This window comes from Gloeophyllum trabeum (assembly GCF_000344685.1).
Source record: "Gloeophyllum trabeum ATCC 11539 unplaced genomic scaffold GLOTRscaffold_00003, whole genome shotgun sequence".
Taxonomy (NCBI): Eukaryota; Fungi; Basidiomycota; class Agaricomycetes; order Gloeophyllales; family Gloeophyllaceae; genus Gloeophyllum; species Gloeophyllum trabeum.
Window position 1 is genome coordinate 3,016,085 of NW_006920412.1, and position 20,816 is coordinate 3,036,900.

The 20,816-nt window shown below is 53.4% G+C and overlaps 8 protein-coding genes across 8 annotated transcripts; 7 read left to right on the forward strand and 1 right to left on the reverse strand.

Annotated features, from left to right (window-relative positions):
• Nucleotides 1–196: 196 nt before the first annotated feature.
• GLOTRDRAFT_36326 (subtilisin-like protein) lies at nucleotides 197–2,555 on the forward strand (the record flags this gene model as incomplete). The annotated part of the gene is made up of 11 exons (XM_007864706.1): nucleotides 197–459; nucleotides 509–849; nucleotides 889–1,042; nucleotides 1,156–1,449; nucleotides 1,511–1,665; nucleotides 1,720–1,772; nucleotides 1,821–1,853; nucleotides 1,904–2,052; nucleotides 2,113–2,157; nucleotides 2,209–2,372; nucleotides 2,419–2,555. 11 exons carry the CDS (start codon nucleotides 197–199, stop codon nucleotides 2,553–2,555), a joined length of 1,788 nt encoding a protein of 595 aa, XP_007862897.1.
• An 827-nt stretch (nucleotides 2,556–3,382) lies between these two features.
• On the forward strand, nucleotides 3,383–4,251 carry GLOTRDRAFT_110292 (uncharacterized protein). Its single transcript, XM_007865581.1, has 4 exons — nucleotides 3,383–3,438; nucleotides 3,496–3,617; nucleotides 3,672–3,928; nucleotides 3,980–4,251. Exons 1-4 carry the CDS (start codon nucleotides 3,429–3,431, stop codon nucleotides 4,125–4,127), a joined length of 537 nt encoding a protein of 178 aa, XP_007863772.1. The 5' UTR covers nucleotides 3,383–3,428; the 3' UTR covers nucleotides 4,128–4,251.
• GLOTRDRAFT_110293 (thioredoxin-like protein) lies at nucleotides 4,241–5,460 on the reverse strand. The gene is made up of 4 exons (XM_007865582.1): nucleotides 5,384–5,460; nucleotides 4,978–5,331; nucleotides 4,667–4,869; nucleotides 4,241–4,614 (listed from the first exon to the last, which is right to left on the reverse strand). The coding sequence occupies exons 1-4, from the start codon at nucleotides 5,413–5,415 to the stop codon at nucleotides 4,394–4,396; spliced, it is 810 nt and encodes a 269-aa protein (XP_007863773.1). The 5' UTR covers nucleotides 5,416–5,460; the 3' UTR covers nucleotides 4,241–4,393.
• A 135-nt stretch (nucleotides 5,461–5,595) lies between these two features.
• On the forward strand, nucleotides 5,596–11,922 carry GLOTRDRAFT_57763 (P-loop containing nucleoside triphosphate hydrolase protein). Its single transcript, XM_007864932.1, has 13 exons — nucleotides 5,596–6,062; nucleotides 6,114–6,163; nucleotides 6,222–6,473; nucleotides 6,528–7,209; nucleotides 7,267–7,307; nucleotides 7,361–9,467; nucleotides 9,518–9,974; nucleotides 10,031–10,438; nucleotides 10,715–10,866; nucleotides 10,923–11,143; nucleotides 11,194–11,261; nucleotides 11,331–11,449; nucleotides 11,508–11,922. Exons 1-13 carry the CDS (start codon nucleotides 5,693–5,695, stop codon nucleotides 11,762–11,764), a joined length of 5,184 nt encoding a protein of 1,727 aa, XP_007863123.1. The 5' UTR covers nucleotides 5,596–5,692; the 3' UTR covers nucleotides 11,765–11,922.
• Nucleotides 11,923–13,612: 1,690 nt separating this feature from the next.
• GLOTRDRAFT_110295 (uncharacterized protein) lies at nucleotides 13,613–14,085 on the forward strand (the record flags this gene model as incomplete). Its single annotated transcript, XM_007865583.1, has 1 exon — nucleotides 13,613–14,085. A coding segment is annotated over one exon (471 nt), but the record flags the coding sequence as incomplete, so codon positions are not given.
• A 996-nt stretch (nucleotides 14,086–15,081) lies between these two features.
• GLOTRDRAFT_114989 (uncharacterized protein) lies at nucleotides 15,082–16,432 on the forward strand. The gene is made up of 8 exons (XM_007865584.1): nucleotides 15,082–15,207; nucleotides 15,259–15,397; nucleotides 15,447–15,549; nucleotides 15,603–15,662; nucleotides 15,721–15,995; nucleotides 16,043–16,062; nucleotides 16,114–16,204; nucleotides 16,257–16,432. Exons 1-8 carry the CDS (start codon nucleotides 15,142–15,144, stop codon nucleotides 16,295–16,297), a joined length of 795 nt encoding a protein of 264 aa, XP_007863775.1. The 5' UTR covers nucleotides 15,082–15,141; the 3' UTR covers nucleotides 16,298–16,432.
• A 237-nt stretch (nucleotides 16,433–16,669) lies between these two features.
• GLOTRDRAFT_57770 (CC42_CANAL CELL division control protein 42) lies at nucleotides 16,670–18,507 on the forward strand. Its single transcript, XM_007864938.1, has 6 exons — nucleotides 16,670–17,106; nucleotides 17,174–17,230; nucleotides 17,296–17,368; nucleotides 17,428–17,762; nucleotides 17,823–18,392; nucleotides 18,453–18,507. Exons 1-5 carry the CDS (start codon nucleotides 17,059–17,061, stop codon nucleotides 17,883–17,885), a joined length of 576 nt encoding a protein of 191 aa, XP_007863129.1. The 5' UTR covers nucleotides 16,670–17,058; the 3' UTR covers nucleotides 17,886–18,392; nucleotides 18,453–18,507.
• Nucleotides 18,508–19,277: 770 nt separating this feature from the next.
• On the forward strand, nucleotides 19,278–20,734 carry GLOTRDRAFT_73205 (uncharacterized protein; the record flags this gene model as incomplete). The annotated part of the gene is made up of 5 exons (XM_007865585.1): nucleotides 19,278–19,560; nucleotides 19,612–19,678; nucleotides 19,733–19,878; nucleotides 19,977–20,105; nucleotides 20,159–20,734. Exons 1-5 carry the CDS (start codon nucleotides 19,513–19,515, stop codon nucleotides 20,732–20,734), a joined length of 966 nt encoding a protein of 321 aa, XP_007863776.1. The 5' UTR covers nucleotides 19,278–19,512.
• Nucleotides 20,735–20,816: the final 82 nt, after the last annotated feature.

The following is a 20,816-nucleotide window of genomic DNA, read 5'->3' on the forward strand; positions in this document are numbered from 1 at the left end:
CATTATGGTGAAGACTTCCGCCTGGTACGTGATGGGAATTTCGGGCATATTTTTATAGAGAACAAATGACGGTTTGCTGGATAGGCACAAGAAGTCGTCTGGTAGATAACAATTCTCCGTGTTATCATGAGCGAGTCCCTCCTGCTCGTCTTACAAAAGACTCTCGCTTTCACTATGCGTCGTTCTGAGGGCGGAGATGATTTCTCCCTCGAAGATTGGCTTCGTGGTGGCTTGCTGCCTTGCTGCCTACGCGTCTCCGATCCTGGAGGTTGACGACGTAGTGAAGCATGCCTGGCTCACCGTTCCTCAAGGTTGGGTGGACATCGGTCCCCCTCCTGCAGACTACATCGTCGATCTCAAGATTGCGCTCAAGCAGGGCGGCTTCGAGGATCTGGTAGGTCTGCTGCACGAGATCAGCGACCCATTGCACCCAAGCTACGGTCGACACCTGTCCAAGAGGTAAGTAAGACTGGTCTGGAAATCCTTAGATGACTCTAACTTTCTCCAGGGAGGTGGAGGAGTTGATTGCGCCGGACCAGTCTACGCACACGATCATTCAAGACTGGCTTGTCTCACATGACATAAGTCTCACCTCCGCCAGCTACTCCCCGGCAAGAGACTGGCTCTCCCTCCCTGCGCCCATCGCCATCACAGAGAAGCTGCTCTCAGCAAAATATCGCACATACGAACACCTCTCCACCGGCGAGCAGATCGTCCGCACGCTCTCGTACAGCCTTCCCGTGGCTCTGCACGCGCATGTTGACCTCGTTCACCCCACGACCATGTTTGATAGGATGAAAGCGATGCGCACGACCTACATGCTCGATGCGGCATTGCCCGCTGCGGAAGGTGTGAGAGGAGTTACTGTGAAAGGACCCGCTGGCCAAGATATCCCCCTGAGCTGCAACACGACTGTGACGCCGGCTTGTCTTCAGGCTCTGTATCGGACGTCGGGATATGTCCCTCAAGCAGCAGATAAGGGGAATAAGATAGGCGTTGCTGGTTACTTAGAACAGGCACGCATTCACGCGTCATTGATCCCGTTACTTCACTAACGACATATCTCTAGTATGTCAATTTCGCTGACTTGCAGGTAGATTGCCCCAACTTCCTGTTATTTGCACATAGATTGACCGGAGTCTAGTCATTCTTTAGACAATTCCGCCCAGACACCGTCGGCGCAAACGTGACGATCGTCTCTGTCGACGGTGGTCTGAATGACCAAAGCCTGCCCGGAACAGAAGCCGACCTCGACGTACAGTACACCGAAGGCCTGACATATCCCACCCCGAACTATTACTACTCCACCCCTGGAACGGCGCCGACTATCAATGACTCCGTGACGCCTCCCCAGCGTGATGAACCGTATCTGGACTGGCTGAACTATGTGCTGGCGTTGCCTGATGAGGAGGTCCCGCAGGTATTTACGACAAGTTATGGAGGTGACGAGTGAGTATCGGTTCCATCATAGGACGCTACGTACACACATCTCATTCATTGCATAAGACAGACGTTCCCCTATGAATGGGCAGTGTACGTGTCCTTCTCCTTTCCGTACTCGTTCATCCGTAATTGAACATCCGATTACGCGGGTTTGTGGTATGTTCGCCCAGCTGGCAGCCAGAGGCAGCTCGGTCATATTCTCCAGCGGTGATGGTGGCGTAAGTCACCCTTGCCACTTCGCTGCGAGGACCTCACCGACTATCCATTAATAGGTAGGGGCGGGTACATGTGAGACAAATGATGGTACAAATAGGACGCTGTTCCAACCAGTAAGCCTTGTCGTATACTCTTAGGGAGAAGGTCTGAATCCGAGCAAGGTTTTTCCTGCTACATGCCCGTACATCACCGGGGTTTGTATTCGGTTAGCCTTGCTGCGTGCAATATTAACAGCCAGGTGTAGGTCGGCGCGACGTACCAAATCGCCCCAGAGAAAGGCATTTATTTCTCGCAAGGCGGATTCTCGAGATACTTCGACCGACCCGTTTGGCAAGCTGCTGCAGTACCGCCTTTCTTGGCGAAGCTCGGAACAACCTACGCTGGTCTGTACAAGTGAGTATCGCCTTGTTAGCATACAAAAGCATCTCTGACTTCCCCTCCCGCTCCACGTAGTCTTTCTGGTCGTGCAGTCCCCGATGTCAGCGCGCAAGGCTACGGGTAGGCGTGCCCCGCAGCTCGAGGTTTTCATCTTGTCTGAACTCCGCGTAGATTCCAAGTTGTCGTTGGAGGTCAGGTAGAATCGGTGGGCGGTACTTCCGCCAGCTCTCCGACGTTCGCAAGTATTGTCTCGCTTTTGAACGACTACCGCATCGCGAACGGTCGTCCTTCCCTGGGATGGTTGAATCCGTTGCTCTATTCTATTGGTGTATCTGGTAAGCCTCTTCTGTCTGGGCCATACATCGGCTGATACGTTTTCAGGCTTCACTGATATCCTGCTGGGAAACAACCCGGGATGTGGGACAACCGGATTCAACGCCACAGAAGGTTGGGACGCAATTACGGGACTCGGGACGCCGGATTTCGTCAAGCTGCAGGAGCTGCTTGGATTCATCTAGGTAGCATTCTGTCGCTATTTACTGACTCTGACATGATGCATGTTCAATGTACGCTGGGAGACGATGGGAAGTCATCGGAAAAAGCAAGTCTCTCAGACACAACAATGAGCGTGACTAGAGCTCGGTGAATTACTCTCCACTGGGTTCAAGTTCTCGACAGCGTTATCAACGTTATTAACAAAAATTGTAGTTATTAACATGTAATTAACATTGTCAATAACCGAAAGGACACATTTGGCCACATTCCGTGTCCTCGACAGTACATTCGAGTCGGTACTCGTAAAACACATCCCTAAGGCCTCAATAAATGTAGAGACATGCTCTCTTTGGAGCACTTGAAAGCCTTCATAGGAGCAGTACTTGTGAGGAACAAGTCATCGAGCAGCGTGAGAGACCAGGCTTAGCACACGACGAAAACAACCTCATTGCCTGGACAGTAGGTGGCATAACTGTCTCGTCCTCCGCAGAGTGGCTTGTAGTCGCTCACGAAACACCAGATACACCCCGACACTGCCCAGAGTCTCCTTGGACAACCATATCCCGAATACCCGGTTCAGGGTAATTAACCAAGGGAAATCCGACCCTGAGATATTGACAAGTAATTAACCTGTTAATTACAGCTTGTTATTAACCGCTGCCAAGAACTCAGGGTATTTCACTGAGCTCTAAGCGTGACTGCAGTTGACGCGCCTGGACGCGTGACGTCACGGACGCGTTGTTAGGGGCGATGTCGCGAAATAGCAACTGGGGACTTTCGAACCCTGTCATCTGCCGCCGCTTTGAACCACTAATCCTATAAAAGCGTCACCCCAAATATCGCTCCCGCATTTCCCCCCGTAACTTACTTTTGCTCTCTCATCAACTTGACGAAGAATGGTCGGTGGTACGTACATACGTTCTTTTGGTCTGTGGAACGTTGACAACGGTAGTGGCTGGACAGGTCGTAAGCGCGCCGCCGCCGAGGAAGGATCCGGCCCCACTACGCGGGCCAGCAAAGCTGCTAAGACCGGCGACGGTGCTGCAGCAGGAAAATCCAAGGGCGGGAAGAGAGGCGGCCCAAAGGTATGTCCCTCCGAACCAGTCGCACGGGATCCGTGGGCTGATCATCGTGCGTAGGCGAACATGGCTGCCAACACATTCAAGGCCAACGCGCTGCCATTGCATGTCAACATAACCCACACTCCCCCATCTGTCGCCGACAAGAACACCGTGCCCGCCACTGCGGCCGACCCAGGCTCCCTCGGTTCCATCACCCTGGTCCCCAGCGTATTTGCCACCGGAAGCTATGGCTGGAAGGGCAACAAGCGGATACAGGTAGAGATTTCAAATCCCGAGGGGGGAGGCGAAAAGGAGAAGGTGCACGTCCAGTTAACGTGAGTAATATCAGATTTATGCTTTGATGCATTCCTTCATCGGTACCATAGGATCAATGCTACTGTCCTCGGGAGCAAGGGCGCGGGCGGTGACGAGGACAAGGAAGAAAAGGAGGCCGAGGAAGCCAAAGAGGAGGCCGCTGAGGAGGCCAAGGAAAACGGCGACGGCGAAGAAAATGCTGAGGAGGCTGCGGAGTAAGATATCACGGCTCCTCACCGCGTACCTACGTACCTTCTAGACTGTTGTCATGCTTTGACTTATGTATGTATTGCTATCGTCACGATTCCATGGGAGTTTGAATGGCGTAGGAAGTCCGAACGAGCCACAAGCTGATCTGCAAGCAGTGCCAACCACTGAGACAAGTCCACTGCTTCATAAGAATAATGCTACAATTACTGCTTCACACGGCGGATATTAGTACGTCCAAACAATGTTGAGCCTTGTAGAACCAGGTTTAGCTGATTCTATAGATCAAAATCCGAGTCGGAATCTTCCTCCTGCCTTCGTACGTTCTTCGAGGACTTGTTGGTCATTGTTACTCGAGACTTCATTCTGGACGAAGGTCCATCGTCGTCATCGTCGTCCTCATCTTCAGCGTCTGAACCCTTGTCGTCCTTGTGCTTCTCCTCTGCTGAGGGTAGCTCGGGGATGATCGCTCCGCAAAGCATCAATATAGCTTCCAGTTCTGTTGAACACATGGTGAGCGGATACAAAGGAGCATGGGATGTCAACACTACCCTCCAGTCGGCGCTCCTTATCGGCAGCCCAAGCAATTATCTGGTTGATAATCTGGCCTTTCTTATATACTATAAGCATAGGTATCCGAGAGTCGGGCAGGTTGGGAATGCATTTATCCCCGACGATGGACACAAATTTTGTGCGCGGATATCGCCTAGCCAGATTACGAATATGTTCAAAGGTACGGTCGCTGCGGGGAATGCTATACGAGTATGAGTATGATGAATAGTAGCCGAGACATGCAGATAAATGCCAGGCACATGATGGCATTGACAAGGAACAAAGGCCGCAAGGACGAGGAGCAACTTACCCATCCTTATAGAGAAAACAAACGACTCCCGTACCCTTTCCCTCCGTGTCGCCCTCTTCATCCTCCTTGCTAGCTTCCGTCACCTCTCGTGTATAGTCGTCTCGTCCTATGGGGTACACTCTCCCGAACCTGGCTTTCTTCGCCTGCCGCTGTATTTCCGCAATCCGCTGCCGTCTCATCTTCTCGATCAGCCTGCCGGTTTCTTCATCGTTCATATCCTCCCCCAGATCCTTCAGCTCGGAGTCGGATAGATCATCTATTTTCTCACTCAAGGTAGGGGATGGAGGAGGTGAAGGCGACGGAGGCGTCGGCTCTCTCGGCGGTAGGATGCCGTGCTTCCGCAAAGCATCGTTACTGCATAGTGTGTCTGCGAGATTGGCCTTGTCTAGAGTCACGACCGGCTTACAATTCAGTGTCTTCGTTGGGATTGACGGCCATTGCAGAGACTACAAGCTTTTGTTTCGGACGAGAAGCGCAACTGCTTTAGCCGGCTCGACACGCGACAACTGCGCGGAAGCGTGATAGGGGTCACGCTGTGACTCAGCATTGACCAGTACTTGTCGGACAGCTCTTGTGTTTATTTTCCTCCTACACTCGTCCCTGGTACTTCGTCCGAGACAGATTTCCGCCTTATATGGCCCCTGATATGCCAGCGTTGCGATGAATATTCATCCCCCCACGCGAACGCTAGTATATCAGGCTATTGTTGTCAGTAATGCAGCTCGTGAACGGATTACCGACAACAATGGAGGAGGTCAACGAGAGCCTCCTGCCTCGGCGATATCAGGAGGAAATCTTCTGTCGCGCGCAGGAGGGCAACGTTATTGCGGCTTTGGACACGGGCAGCGGTAAGACGTTCATCAGTACCTTGCTCATAAAGTGGATCGCAGCCAGGGACTTTGGGCAAGGGAAGGTGATCGTCTTTCTGGTCCCGAAAGTGGCGTTGGTAGAGCAGCAAGGAAATTTTATATCAAAGCAGACTCCTCTACGTGTTACGAAATGCTATGGCGCAATGGCGATAGACTTGTCCGACCGAGGGCGGTGGAAGAAAGAGTTTGACAATTCGGACGTGCTGGTAATGACCGGTAAGTTACCGCTATCGACTTCTAACTGCGCATTCTAACTTTGTTGTCTAGCTCAGATTTTCCTCAACATCCTCACGCACTCACACTGGAGCATGGAGAAAGTAAGATCTCGTTCTCTGTAGCAGATCTGGATCGGGAAGCTAATGCCAGTCACTTTAGGTTTCTCTCTTGGTCTTTGACGAATGTCATCATTGTCGCAAAAACCACGCGTACAACGGAATTATGCGGGAGTACTTCCAGTGCCCCAGTCCTCTCAGACCCAAGATTTTCGGAATGACAGCTTCCCCTATCTGGAACCCCAAGGACGCCGTAGAGTCGCTCGCCACGCTCGAGAGAAACATGGACGCGAAAGTGATCGCCGTTCGCGAACATGTCAGCGAGTTGTTGGACCACTCCCCGCGTCCAAAAGAGGTATGTGCCTGCCGTTGACTGTGGGTCCCCCCTCGTTCCTGATCTCGCGATAAGATCATCCAACCCTATCCTCCCTCCCCTGAAGTTTACGAATCATATCCTACTCCTACCTTGTGGAATCGCCTTCAGGTCTTGAACTTACCCGATGAGATGGAAATCCCATGGGATAAGATTCAGACTAGGTACGCGGTCACATACCACAGCTTGGGTCCGTACGGGGCCGAGCTATACTTGTACTCGGAGATGAAGCAACGCCTCGTCCTACTCGTGGATCAAACGAACGGACATGAATACAACGGGGGTCTAGACTACTCCGGCATGGACGTCGACGGCTTGGACAACGCGTACGCAATCCAGTTTGAGCCCGAGCTCCGTCAAATCGGCGCCGTCCTCTGCGATTACACCGCATTTTTCGGAGAGGACGATTCTGATTTGACGAAGTTCCGTGTACCTTTCAGCCTGGAGTGGTGTTCGCCCAAGTTTAAGGTCCTCGTCGACCTCCTCGTAAAGCACTATACCCAGACCTTCCAGGGCATCATCTTTGTTGAGCAGCGTCATGTAGCAGCCTGCTTGGCAAAGGTCCTGCTTCGAGTCCCCTATCTCCAAGGCTTCATTAAGAGTGCTGAGCTCATAGGACATGGTGCAACGAGCGTGGCCAAGTCGCAGCTGAAGGGCATGGCGCTGAAGACCCAACAAGATGTTGTGAAATCGTTTCGAGAAAAGGAAGTGAACCTACGTAAGTTCGCGGCCTTCTCTGATCCTCGCCGGAACTGACGGCACATGCTTCTCAAAGTCATCGCCACGTCTGTCGCTGAAGAGGGCTTGGATTTCCCGGTTTGTCCCTCGCAATCCGCCTTCAGGTAGCTCTCTCTGAGTCTTTGGTGTAGGCTTGCGATGTCGTCGTTCGGTTCGATCCTATACAGCATATGGTTGGCTACGTGCAGTCCCGTGGTCGGGCCCGCCATCAAACCTCGACGTTCGTCATCATGGTCCAAGAGAATCACGCCGCCGACTTGGCTCGGTACCGCGCGTTCGTCGAGAGCGAGCCCGAGTTAAAGCGTGTCTACCAGCGTGCCGATCCCGTTATACAGAAGTCAACGGTTGAGGAGGATGATGAAGACGACGGTGCAGACCCAGCTGATCTCGCGGAGAGAGAACGATACGTCGTACCGTCGACGGGTGCCATCCTGACTTACAATTCTGCTATAAGTCTTCTCAATCATCTCTGCTCCTTAATCCCGCGCGATCGTTTTACGCCCGTTCACCTGCCGAAGTACTCGGGCGACTTCCAGTCCACTTTGGAGCTTCCGCTTTCTTTGCCATTGCCGTCCGACAAGCTGACGTACGTTGGCCCTATGAAACGATCGAAAAAGGAGGCGAAGCGCGCGGTAGCTTTCATGGCAGTCATGCAATTACACCGCTTGAATGTGTTCGACGACTACCTTCTTCCCGCGAAGAGTTCTAGCGGTGCTGATACCGAAGATGCTGATGGACGCCCCATCCTGGACGTCAGTGATGTTCCGGAGACTATGGACGTGATGGTGCGCGATCCTTTCGTTATCCACCAGAAGATGTGGTTGCACGTTATCACTCTGGATGGCAAGCGGACTGCGGGCCTGGTGACAGGGACGCAGCTGCCGCTGGAGGTCATGATGTGCAATGGCCACGAGATCCGTGTACACAGGGCGATGCGGGTGATATTCGATGATGAACAACGACAGCGGGAGTTGCTGCAGACCTATACGAAGATGGGGATATGGTGGTGTATTACGGGACGAGCTATCCAAAATCCGCTTTCGGTCTTCTTAGTACCTCTCAGGGAGACGCAGAGTCAACCTGATTGGTGCGCCATGGAGCACGCCGCACTCTTTCCGTGGGGAAACCCTGACTGGACCATTATCACCGAAGAACACCACGGTCGATTGATGGTCGTGAACAGCAAGGACCACGGACGCCCACTTCTGTTGAGGCGTGTGCGTCGTGATTTGACGCCTATGTCAAAGCCCCCCAAAGGCTCCAGGGAAGGCTGCTTTCCAACTTACCGAGATTATGTACTTCATCTATACACTAGGAAAGGCATTCCGCCTGAGGTTCCTGAAGACGGACCTCTGCTCGAAGTGCAGCCCTTCCCCAGGCACTCGTCTGGCCTTTACGCGCTTCATTCTCTAGGTCAAGAAGACGACAAGCCGGTAGCCAATGTCCCGAACGCTCAATTCCTGCCACAAAGTCTATGTCGATGGATCGGCCTATCTGAAGACATCTACAGGACCTTCCACGTCCTGCCGAAAGTACTCCACAGAATCACCGACGTCTACCGCGCTGGGAGGGCGCGTTTCGAGCTAGGTTTGCCTGCCATAGGAACCGATTTGCTCGTGGAAGCCTATACCCTCCCAAGTGCCAACACGGGCTTCAGCAATCAAAGGCTGGAGACTCTGGGTGATTCCGTACTGAAGCTTTGTACGGTGGTCCATCTGTTCAATAAGTTCCCTCACCGGCATGAAGGCCAACTTGATATACTACGAAGGAACTCGGTCTCGAATCGGACTCTGCTTGCTCGCGCGAAAGAGAACGGGCTCGAGCATTTCTTGACGGGCGAGACGCAAAGCTTGAGGACATGGAGGTACACGCTCGCTGAAGGTTTAAGTTCTATGCCAGAAGGACATGTTATACGAAGTTCGCCGCGAAGATATCCCAGGAGGAGCTTGCAAGATTGCATGGAGGCGACGTTAGGCGCGGGTTTCAGAATGGGAGGAATACCGATGGCTCTCCAGACAGGTACTGCTCTGGGACTCTGCCTCGGTGGACCTCTACCGTGGACTCTGCGATACAGCCGCCACCCGCTGTCGACACCCGTACCGCCCCTGTTTACAGCCTTACAAGATACGCTGGGTTATGAGTTCCATCGTAGCGAGTTGTTGGTTGAAGCTGTTACCCACCCGTCCTTCCGATCGGCTGTCAGTTCTTCGTATCAACGCCTAGAGTTCCTCGGAGACGGTAAGTATCTCCTCGCTGCTGTAACGTAAACCTACCTTACCTTGCCCCAGCCTTGATCGACCTGGTCGTCATGCATTATCTCTTCAAGAAGTTCCCTGAGGCTACGTCGGGCCAACTGTCTTGGGCGCGTTCTCGTGCCGTGTGCGCCCCAGCTCTAGCCTCCGTTGCTGTCAAGAAGCTATCCTTGCATCAGATACTTCTGGTCAACAATGTGGAGCTGAGCATGGCTATCAGCAAGTATGTGCCCGTACTGGAGGATACGACGCCGGAGCACATTGTGAACAATGGTTGGAAGCACGACCCGCCCAAGGCGCTGAGCGATGTCTTGGAGAGCGTCATGGGGGCCATTCTGGTCGATTCAGCGTATGATTATGAAAGAGCGTCGGTGATCGCGGAAGCGGTGATGGAGGATGTTCTAGATGTCTTGTCGCCTAACTTACCTAGGGACCCTGTCTCGGAGCTCATGATCAGTACTGCCCGAGCAGGCTGTCGGAAGATGTCGTATCGGTGAGCTCCACGTCGATGCGCGAGGGCGAGGCCCTCTGACTGATGTGGCATTATAGCAAAACGGCGAGCAATCCGGACTCGAAACGCAACGATAGTATCTCGGTTGTCGTCCACGATGTAGTCATCGTTGGGCCAGTATCCGCCGCGAACCTGTCGTTGGCGAAGGGCAGAGCCTCAGAAGAGGCGCGTTCCATCTTACAGGATCCGAACTCCGACAAGTATCTCCCCAAGATATGTACCTGCGCGCAGGCTATGGCAGTCGATACGCCAGAGGATGTGGACGAAGTCGATGAGGATCACAAGCCTTTGGACGACGAGACCGAAGAAGGGTTCGCGATGATGGCCAGGAAGAAGCTGGTGGAAGCCGAAAGTGATGGACCGAAGCACGAGGAAGAGGAGGATTTGTCTTCTGGAGATGATTCCGCTGATGAACGTATGGTAGAAGAAATGATCTTGAATGGACTGTAGCCTCATGTCATATGTCAGATTGATCTGTATCGCTGTCTTGTAACTGTACTTTTGCTGTGCATTGCTGTGAACTTCAAAATGTATTTATTCAAGTGTACTTTGCCGGGCTAAGAGTGTTAACAGCAGAAGGTCCTGGGGCAGTGGTTCACTGCGCTCCTGACTTTCGAGTTTCTTTAGAGGCCGTCCGCTTCACGTGACGCAGACTGAAGAAGCCCATCTGAGAAAGATGGATGCCGCAACCAGAACTCGGACTTCACTCGGCGATGATTCAGAGCGCGAACGGCCTTACCAAGTTCTTGTTCCTTCCTCACAGATCGGTGGAGAGGAACGGACGCAATGGCCAGCCTGGCTAATACTGCATTCCTGAATCGTTTGAAGACGATATACCCTCACGCTGCCTCCGCTGGGAGCAAAGGCATGCAAGGTAGATATTGACCCCAATTAGTCGCCTCCGATACATAGCTGATCATGTACTTCCAGTCGTCTCCAACCCATGGTATATCCTTACCACAGTTGGGTTTAGCGGCAGCAACAGACCTGAGTCAGTCCCAGCTGTCTTCCGACACGTACTGGATGATTTGGCAGGCGTCCACAAGAAAGAAAATGTGACCCATGCCCAAGCACATAATGAGAAGCTGCTACTTGCACGGAAGTTTCGAGATTCACTCTTCAAATCTGGACTCACGACAGGCTATCCACGAGTGCGTTGCAAGGACTGAGTCCCACTCATCTATAACTGAACGCGTCTCAGGCCATCAATAGCATGGTTTCGTTACATGAAGCTATGCCGGAGGAACTCCGCGATACACGACCCTTACGGTGAGTGGTAAGGTACATGTATGTCCTCTCTAAGACACCATGCCGATGACTATGTGCTCGGGAGTACAGGAATCTCCAGACTCCCATCGAGGAGTATATGAGAAGAGGGGAAAATCTCTTCCGTTCAATGTACGGGGAGACAGCCGACCCCGTACAGAAACTACTGGACAGTATCCTGCCTGACATGGGTTCGTCTCTCCGTTGATTATCTTCTTGCAGCGAGGGTGCATGGCTGAGTTCGTATAGGCTGGTTCTCAAATACAATAGGCTACGGAGCCACCTACGGGTTCACGGAAGTTACAACACCTCTCGAGACATCCTTCATCCTCGTCGCCGCACTGATATCGGTGGACACGCCACGCCAAATAAATTGGCACCTCGGAAATGCACGTCGAACCGGAGCGACGCTAGAGCAGGTCAAAGCTGCCAGACAGATTGTGATGGAAGTGGCAGAGACATCTGGTGTCCGCTGGAAGGACGGAGTTCCTGAGATTAAGGAGTGATGCTACATACGTTTGTGTGTACGTTTCTTAGATTCCCCACCGTGTCCTAGATGTGCACTGTACTGTTCCGCCCTTCCTACTGTGGATGTTTGTAGGCCTGTGGTTGAGTAAATCTACCCATTAGACAGCGTAGCTCAATCAACAGGGATACATTTGCCACAATAGGCGTACGTATGCTCCCAGTGGTTGACAGACAGCGACCGTGACAGAGGCCTTGATGATGTCTGTATTCGGAAATTACCGTGACGCCACGTGCTCGTAGGATATTCTGCCTGCCTTTACGATCCTTGTCCTCTGCACAACGCTCTGACCGCTTCATTTCTGCCAACGGAGGCTGACTCAAGTTACCTCGACTGTCGCTGATGGACGATACCATTGGTAGCGATGGCGGGACACCCTCCTTGGCGCCCACAGTAACCTCCATCCTTGGTCTAAAGGATGATCTACGCCTCCGCCTGCATGGTTCTACTCAGAAACCGCATGTTGTACTGAGACAGGTCGAGATAACTGAGGAGGTGGACAAGGATGGTCAACCACGGAAGACTGTCTGGTATAGTCTTTTTGCGGCGAAGAGGATTGAGGTAAAGCCAGGCAAGGAGATTCTCCTAGCTTTTCCGGATGGGATATTTGGGGATCAGCCCATTGTGTTCGAGGGCGACTTACCAGAGCCCGAGAAGCGGCCCGATGCTGAGGGAGTCCCTGGGGCAGGTGAGGAGGATGAATTTCCTGGGGCGGAGGAACCCATGGAACAGGCAGTACCGCCCAAGATGAGGAAGGCCTGGCGCACACGTCCGGTAGGTGGCACTGGTACAGGTGAGTCAGTGTCCCGTTCGAGAGTATACGTGATTTTCTGAGGGAAAATTTAGCTCTTGCTTCAGCTGCCAACCCAGATCCCATAGCTGCGAAGACATTTGCGTCTTTGGGGATCCAGGTTCAGGCAGAGCATGCGGACATAGCGACGCAGACTCAGCCTCTGTGCTATTCACAGTCGATTCAGGCATCAGTTTCTACACAAACCGTATCCTGCCAGGTATCGCCTTCGTATGCGTCGACTCCCGTTCAAGTCGAGCAACCGGTCCCGCCTTTGTCTGTCTCTAGAACGGCCCAGGCCTCGGGTCACGAAAGCACCATGCCTATGAAGGATCTGAAGGATCTTCCTGTTGAAGATGCTGAGCCATCCATTTCGGCAAATCAGCCCGACGCAACGCCAGGCTCACCCCATGGGAGTGAAGTAAGTACGATAGCCTTTCATAGTGACCCATATTGACGTGTAAATCATCTAGAGTACTGATCGGCAACGTAGTCTTTCCCCCATGGAGCTTGATTCTCCATCTAGCACGCCTCCTCAGTCCCCAACAGTCCATGCTTCTGGTCGAGCGTCATATGACTCTTTAGCAAGTTCACGCGCGGGTTCTGTGCCCAAGCAACTGACCACTAATTCTACCCACATTATTCACGATACCGATCTCTCTAGTTTGGCTCAGCCTTCACTTCCCTCGATCTCGACTTCACCCTCCACACTCCCCAAGAAATTGCTTGAACCACCCGTACAAAGCCCATCCTTCGTTAGAGGAATCGCTGGCTTGCCGCCAAAGCCCACTCAGGTGAGATGAATACGTTTCAATAGGGCACTATATTTTTTTCATAAGATTATTATTGCAGTCGACGCAAGTGACTGATTCCCCACATACTACGCAGCGACTAGGGAAACGCGGTCGTTCGCCTCCGACAGGTCCGAGGTCTCTCATGTCTCAGGGCGCCGGTCTAAGGCCGGATGGTCCGCAAGATCCGCCTCCGCCTCTGGGCAGCACTGGTCGCGGGGTACCAGCATCTCCAATGAATGTGCCACATGTTCCTTCTAGAGTTCCTCCGCCTGTGCCAGATGTATCAATCCAGTGGCAGACTCCCCCGCCCGGATATAAGCGGGTTGGGAGCGTCACAGCGGATCAAAAGGCGGCAGTGCCTTCGTCTTCGGAGTGGAAACCCACTAGTGTTGCTCCCCTTCCTCCCGTTGCTGGGCCTCTCGGAAATCCGTTAGGCATCCGACCATCAGTCTGCCCCACAGTATGGAACGGCGTTACTCCGAAGAAGTCAGTCCCTCCCAAGGGACCTGCTGCCTTCTCCACGAACAAGAAGCCTGTGGTCGTCGGAGCTGGCTGGCCTTTCACGCGACATCACAGTTCAGGTAGTGTCACCCAAGCGAATTCACCTACTCCTTCTCCTTCCACTACCACGACCAGCGCGACATCGTACAAGCAAGGCACACCCCCTGATAATGTTCCTTTACCCCTGCCCACTCCCGGATCCTCACCTCGTCACCCGCTACCTGAGGCCGTGGTCAGCAGTACGTCTACAACATTGCAGTTACCTGGCATTGTATCATACCGGTCTCCATCTCCTGACGGGTCAACCCGTCCAGTTGCGACTCCGAGACCATCGCAGGCTCGCCGTATCTCTTCCACGCCCGTGAAATTCGTCTCGAATGGCCTACAATCCTCGGCGGCCCCTTCGTCGCAGTCGTCGCCTTCGCCTTCAGCAGTGAAGGTTGGACTCCCCGAGTCCACGCGTACAGCTCTACCGGTACAGGTAAAGTTGGAAGAGCAACCTCTAGGTCCGCCGCCGGGGATGCGGCCTGAGGAGAATGCCCTCACTGGCCTTACAAGTGCCGGACCCTCAAATGCAGAGTTTGATCACCCCCCTGGTCTTGGTAGTCCTACCAAGCCGACGCTAGGTAAGCTCATACTCCTTTCAAGACAGCGCCAGAAATGGGTGTTATCTTTCTGAGCTTGCCATGGTTCTTGAAGCAAAGCCCGTGCATCCTTACGTTGCATCGCCTTTCTTCACAAAATGCTGACAAGTCCCGGCTTGCTTTTCAGTCGCCTCCGCCGGGCATAAGGCTCCTCCTCAGTCGCAAACCGGTAGGTGCATCGCTGTACTATCCTCCCAACGTTCTAATGAATTTATTAGCCGCCGTCAAACATCCTCTTCCTCCTAAACCCGTGGCACCCGGAGGTCCGGCGCCACATAAGTATGAACCCAATCGTCCTGTTATTGGCGTTAAACGGTCTGCTTCAATTGCTACGCACGAGCAACCGCAATCGCATCCAGCGCGAAGAAGATCCTTCAAGTGGCCTGTGCTGGAGTGCATACACTCGGTCCGGGTTAAAGGAGACGAGAACGTTGGTATTCGCGGTATCACGTTCAATTCCAACGGCAGCCACTTTGCGGTGAATTGTGAGTAGTCACAGTTAAGCGTGACGAATGTGTAAACCCATGTCTCTGAAGGCCAGGACTCAACCGTACGTATCTGGAATAATCACAGCCATACAGAACTGGCATCCTTGAAGCACAACGCCCCTGTTGTCTCTGTCGCTTGGATGGACGATGATGCGGGTGTCGTGTCCTTGGGTGATAATGGTACTGTCAGTAAATGGACACGGCTAGTGAGTGGCATGATGGTGTAGCGTCGATCGCCATTGACCCTCGCATGTCAGGGCCAGAATAAATGGCATTGGGCTAAAATTCTGGATGCAGGAAGACCTGACGAGGATCCTGCATGTCTTGCATATATGAAGGATCGAATAGCAGTTGCCTTCCCTAGGACCGGCGTGAAAGTATGGTTGTGGATCAAAGGTAGGATTGTGCTGGAGACTCTTCGTCGACCCGCTCACCGGGATTTCAGGCACTTGGCAACCGCAGAGATCCATACTCCGCCAAAATGTCACGGCAATCCGATTTGTCGAAGACGGCGACGCACTAATCGGCGGGACCACGGATGGCGTACTGTATGTTCGCCATTATATTCTTTCTCGTTGTTCTGACCTGGCCAATAACGAAGATGGTACTGCCAAGTTCCAAACGGTACACTGCGGGCCTATTCCTTCTTCAAATCGAAAGTGTGGGTTCACTGCGCTGTCTCATCCTGATGTGATAGCGAATGATAGCGACCGCTTCAGATACCACCTGGATGTTGACTCTCAGGGCACAAGCGCTTTGGTCGCGCAACATGGCGGTCGATGTCATCTTGTCGGGATAGAGGACGGCCGAAAGGGCACAATAGAGCGGGCGTACGTGCTCAAAGACACTGAGATCCAGAACGCGACGTTGTATGACTTCGGAGCCATCTTCGCGAATGGTGATCAGTCGGTTCTGTTCGGTGACCTCCACGGATGCGTCCTCGTCTGGGATAAGATGGGAGCGGAAGTTTCTTACGGTTTGGATCATGGAGATGGTGAGCTGAGAGCCGCATCGTCTCTTCTGTCGCTGACGTCCGCGCAGAGACCGTGCAAGCCGTTGCCGTAAGCTGGTTTTGCCTTTGGTATTTTCTCTGCTGACTCCTAGCACTCCAGAGCTTCGGCTCAAGGGTCGTTTCTTCCGAGCACTACTTGGTTACCGGGACGAAGCAAGGACAACTAACTTGGTGGCCTCACTCTTTGAGTGGTAAGTAATCAGCATCGTTATACGCTACGGGTACTGAGCTTAAGTGTCATAGATTCAGACCCGCGTAAACGGGTGAAGTCCGACTTAGATTAATGCTCATTTTAATCCTGTGGAGGGGGAATCTACTTGACTCTTCTTGCTTGCGCGATGCCTGCTTTGCGTCTTACTGTTAACTTATCTCTTTAGCCACCGCCCTATTCCACACATGTATTGATAGTTGCGTTCTCGAAGCCTGCAGTCTGAGTCTCCATTTTATTTACACGTGTAATAAAGTTGCGCCTTCCGGGCGGGGGCCGGGCGGCGACACGCTGTTTGCGAATATTTGCGACGCCGGACCATGCGTTGCCGACGGAGATGATCCCAACTGTCGTTAACCGTCCTCGAGGCAAGACCGTCCGAGACAGTCACACCGCTCGTCTTCGCTGTTCTCGACAACGTGCAGGCCTCGACATTCGCTGTCACGTACGTCGCACCCCGTCTCCAATTTGTAATCCGCTCGACGTTCTTCCGTTCTTAGAACAAGTGACGACAACGCTGCTTCCACCTCTTGGGATAGACTGTTCGACCTCTGCAGCTGTCAAAAATTGGCCAGCCTCCTCTCCATCCGACTACGCGCTCTTTAGGTCGCCCTTTTACATATAACGGTGAGCGTCCCACCCATCATGATAGGGGTTCTGCGTCATCATCGCCCTGCACCGCCGCGGTTAGGCGTGGTAACCACGCTTGCTTGCCACATACTCCTTACCATCTGGCAAAACATTCAGCATCTTCAGCGATTCGAGAGCTAACCACCCGCCCGATTTCCATCCGAGCAGCATTCTTCACGATCGATTCTTTAGAGTTACTGCTGGGCCATGCAGACTATCAAGTGCGTAGTGGTTGGGGATGGTGCTGTGGGTAAGGTGAGTGTCTTGCGCCCGGACCCTGTATCTTCGCACAGAGATCGTGAACACGCTTCTGCGCATGTAGACTTGTCTGTTGATCTCGTACACGACGAACAAGTTCCCAAGCGAGTATGTTCCAACTGTGAGTGTCCCTATCTCTCCGCAGCGAATATGTCGGTAGACGTGCGCGTGGCGGGATATCCCTAGGTTTTCGACAACTATGCCGTGACGGTCATGATCGGCGATGACCCCTATACACTCGGGCTATTCGATACTGCTGGTGGGTCCGTTTGAGCGGCGGTGCGAGCGGAGGTTGACAGCAGCTCTGTGCTCTCACAGGCCAGGAGGATTATGACCGTCTACGGCCATTGTCTTACCCACAAACGGATGTCTTCCTGGTCTGCTTCAGTGTGACCTCGCCCGCCTCGTTTGAGAACGTCAAGGAGAAATGGTTCCCTGAGGTGCACCACCACTGTCCCGGAGTGCCGTGCCTCATAGTGGGTACGCAGATCGACTTGCGGGACGACCCTCAGGTGCTGGAGAAGCTCCAGAGGCAGAAGCAGAGGCCTGTTACCCCTGAGCAGGGCGAGAGGCTCGCCAGGGAGCTGGGTGCTGTGAAATATGTAGAATGTTCTGCCCTCACGCAGAAGGGGTTGAAGAACGTGTTCGATGAGGTGAGGAACCCTTTCCTTTCGATCGCGTGACTGAATTCTGAGATCCATTCTCTCCCCCAGGCTATCGTTGCTGCGCTTGAACCCCCGGTCGTGAAGAAGAGAAATAAATGTATCATTCTCTAATGATCCTCCGACGACGCGGATTCATCTATCCACTGTTCACGATCACTTCATCACGCCACGGTCTTCCATATATCCCATTGCATTCTGCCTGCGTACCATCTGATTTGTTACTGAAGAGACGGATTTATCAGCCCACCCTCTACCTGACTGCCCATTTTACTTTCTTTTTTCTGAGCATGATGATGCGTGTGTCGGAGCAACAGTGCCCAGCCAGGTCGTGTGTTCCGGTACTTTCTACTTTTATCTCTTGTAGTTCATACCATTGGGAAATTAGGTACACGGGCGGAATCTAATAGCTTGAGCGAGTATGCCATTGCGGCCAGAGGCGTTCTACACTCTGACATCGTTCATTCATCCGTGCGTATCATTAATAAGGCGAGATCTACTCGGCAATAGCACTTGTCCGTTCATGTCATGGAGAGTCGTGGTAGTGAACAAACATATCGTATATATCCGTGCGAATGGGCATCGCAAGGAACTCCGCGGACAAGGCGCGAACCAGAAAAGCTGGAGAGAAACGGTTAATTCCCGGACGATCCAGCACCATGCTGTGACGCAAGGACTCACCACCGGTCTAGTCTGCAAGAAAGTGGGTTTCGTGGACGGTGTCGTCATGAGAAAGACTCGCAGTTTAGACTACTGAAGAAGACGGTTAGCGCCATAAGCCAAGAGCGGTAGACCGTAGAAAAGGTATAGCATACTTCGCAGCTGTCTGCGCGCGAACTCTTCAGGATCCCCGCGGACGATGCGGGCCTGCTTCAGGACCCTCCTGCCAGAGGGCACAGGGGCGGATGCCGCCAAAAGGCAGAGGGACAGGACAGCGAGGAGGAGGCTGTTCAGGCGAAGATACATCCTCGAGGCTGCAGTCGGATAGCTGAGTAGGGAGCTAGCGCTGGGGACGCGGGGCAAGCGACTAGCTATAGCGAGCGCAGGGATTTAATATATGGCCGCGCTAGCCCCCGTCCTCCACTGACGCAAGGTACATCAAGGTTGGTGCAAGTCAAATTTAGAGATGTCAGAGCAGGGGTGGTGCATGGAAGTTGCACAAAGGATTGTTCGGCAGTGAATGCCATCATAACATGAACGCTGCCTCATGGCATCACGTCAAGCCGGGCTGACCTGGGTGCGGTTGGCCCTCAATAAAGCTGAATATTATGGAACATTCGATTGTTCGTAGCCGGTGTCAAGCTGTGTGCCGCCTGCAAGCTGAGGGGAGATAGGACGCAGGAATGGGGCGCATTGAATGGTGATCATCACGGGCATTGCTCTAGTCCTTTTGAGTCCTCCGTATTACCGAGACTTGTGTCAAGATATCAGGTATTGCAGTGATGGCATACAAGAGATAGATTTCAAGGATTTGTGGCTCGAGAAGGTCCAGATACGCGCTTTTGAGAGAGCTCATCGCAGACAGCGTCAACACACAGCTGAGCGGCGAGGGCGCTCCCGCCACCTACAGCGTCAATAGGGGCAAATAGCTGACGTAATCAACTTTCACGCTCGAATCGCCTCTTCGAGCCCTGCTGTGACCAGAAACTTCTGCAGCCACCGGTCTTGTACGCTGCTTCCCGTGTACCGTCCACTTGTCTTTCAATCTCTTGACAACGGACGGTAACCATATAAGAGTATAATGTCTCGCCCTCAGGATGACAGGAACCAGGAAGCGACTGTGTACTTGGTACGTTCAAGTCTTTACAAACCTGACATTGGGTGCTGATCGTGTCCCAAGGGTAATCTCGACGAGCGGTGTACGGATGCGCTCATATGGGAGCTCATGCTGCAGGCTGGTCCGGTAGGTAAGTACCCGCACAAGTCAACGCGTACAAGCATTCATTCATGCGAGCATCCAGTCAACGTCCATCTGCCAAAGGATCGCATTTCAATGCAGCACCAAGGCTACGGCTTCTGCGAGTTCCTGACAGAGGAGGACGCCGAGTACGCTTGCAAAATCATGAACCAGATCAAGCTGTGGGGCAAACCCATTCGGGTGAACAAGGTTCGTCATGCGTTGCCCGCCGTTCATGCACGGACCCTCACGGCGCTCTTCTCAGACCTTTGTTGGGACGCTCGCTCACCTGCTTTTGTGTGCTCTAGGCTTCGTCGGATAAAAAGCAGCTAGATGTTGGCGCGAACTTGTTTATTGGAAACTTGGATGAGAATGTGGACGAACGGTTGCTGTACGACACGTTCAGCGCGTTCGGTGTTATGGCTACGACAGCCAAAGTGCGTATCCATACACCCATCGTATTGACCACGGTCCTCACCCTGCCTCGCAGATCGCCCGCGACCCGCAAACCGGCAAATCAAAAGGCTACGGCTTTGTCTCCTACACCGACTTCGAGTCCTCCGACGCCGCCATCGAGTCCATGAACGGCCAGTTCCTCATGAACAAAGCCATCACCGTGCAGTATGCCTTCAAGAAGGACGGCAAGGGCGAGCGCCACGGCACGCCCGCCGAGCGCCTGCTCGCCGCGCAGGCGCGCAAGAATAACGCGCTGCCCGTGTCCGCGCGCCCGCCCCCGGCGCCCCTGGCGTTCGGCCAGCGCCCGCCCATGCCGTACCAGCCTGGACAGTTCGCGGGCGCGCTCGCGCAGCCGCCGCCCCCGCCCGGGTTCACGCCCCAGCAGACGATTGCGCCGCCGATGCAGATGGGCATGGGCGTGCCGATGGGGATGCCCCCGCCCCCGCCGAATATGCCGGTGTACAACCCCGTGGCGGGGTATCCGCCGCCTCCTCCGCCCGGTTTTGGGCCGCCTCAGGGTATGCCGGTGGGTCCTCCGCAGGGTATGGGGATGATGCCTCCACCGCCTCCAGGTGTCCCGCAGCCACCACAGTTCAGTCCGCCTATGTGAAATATGTTGTGTGCCGTGGTACATTTCTTTGTGTTTTTATTATAATATACTCTCTTGCAACTTGATTCGTCTTTCGAGCGAG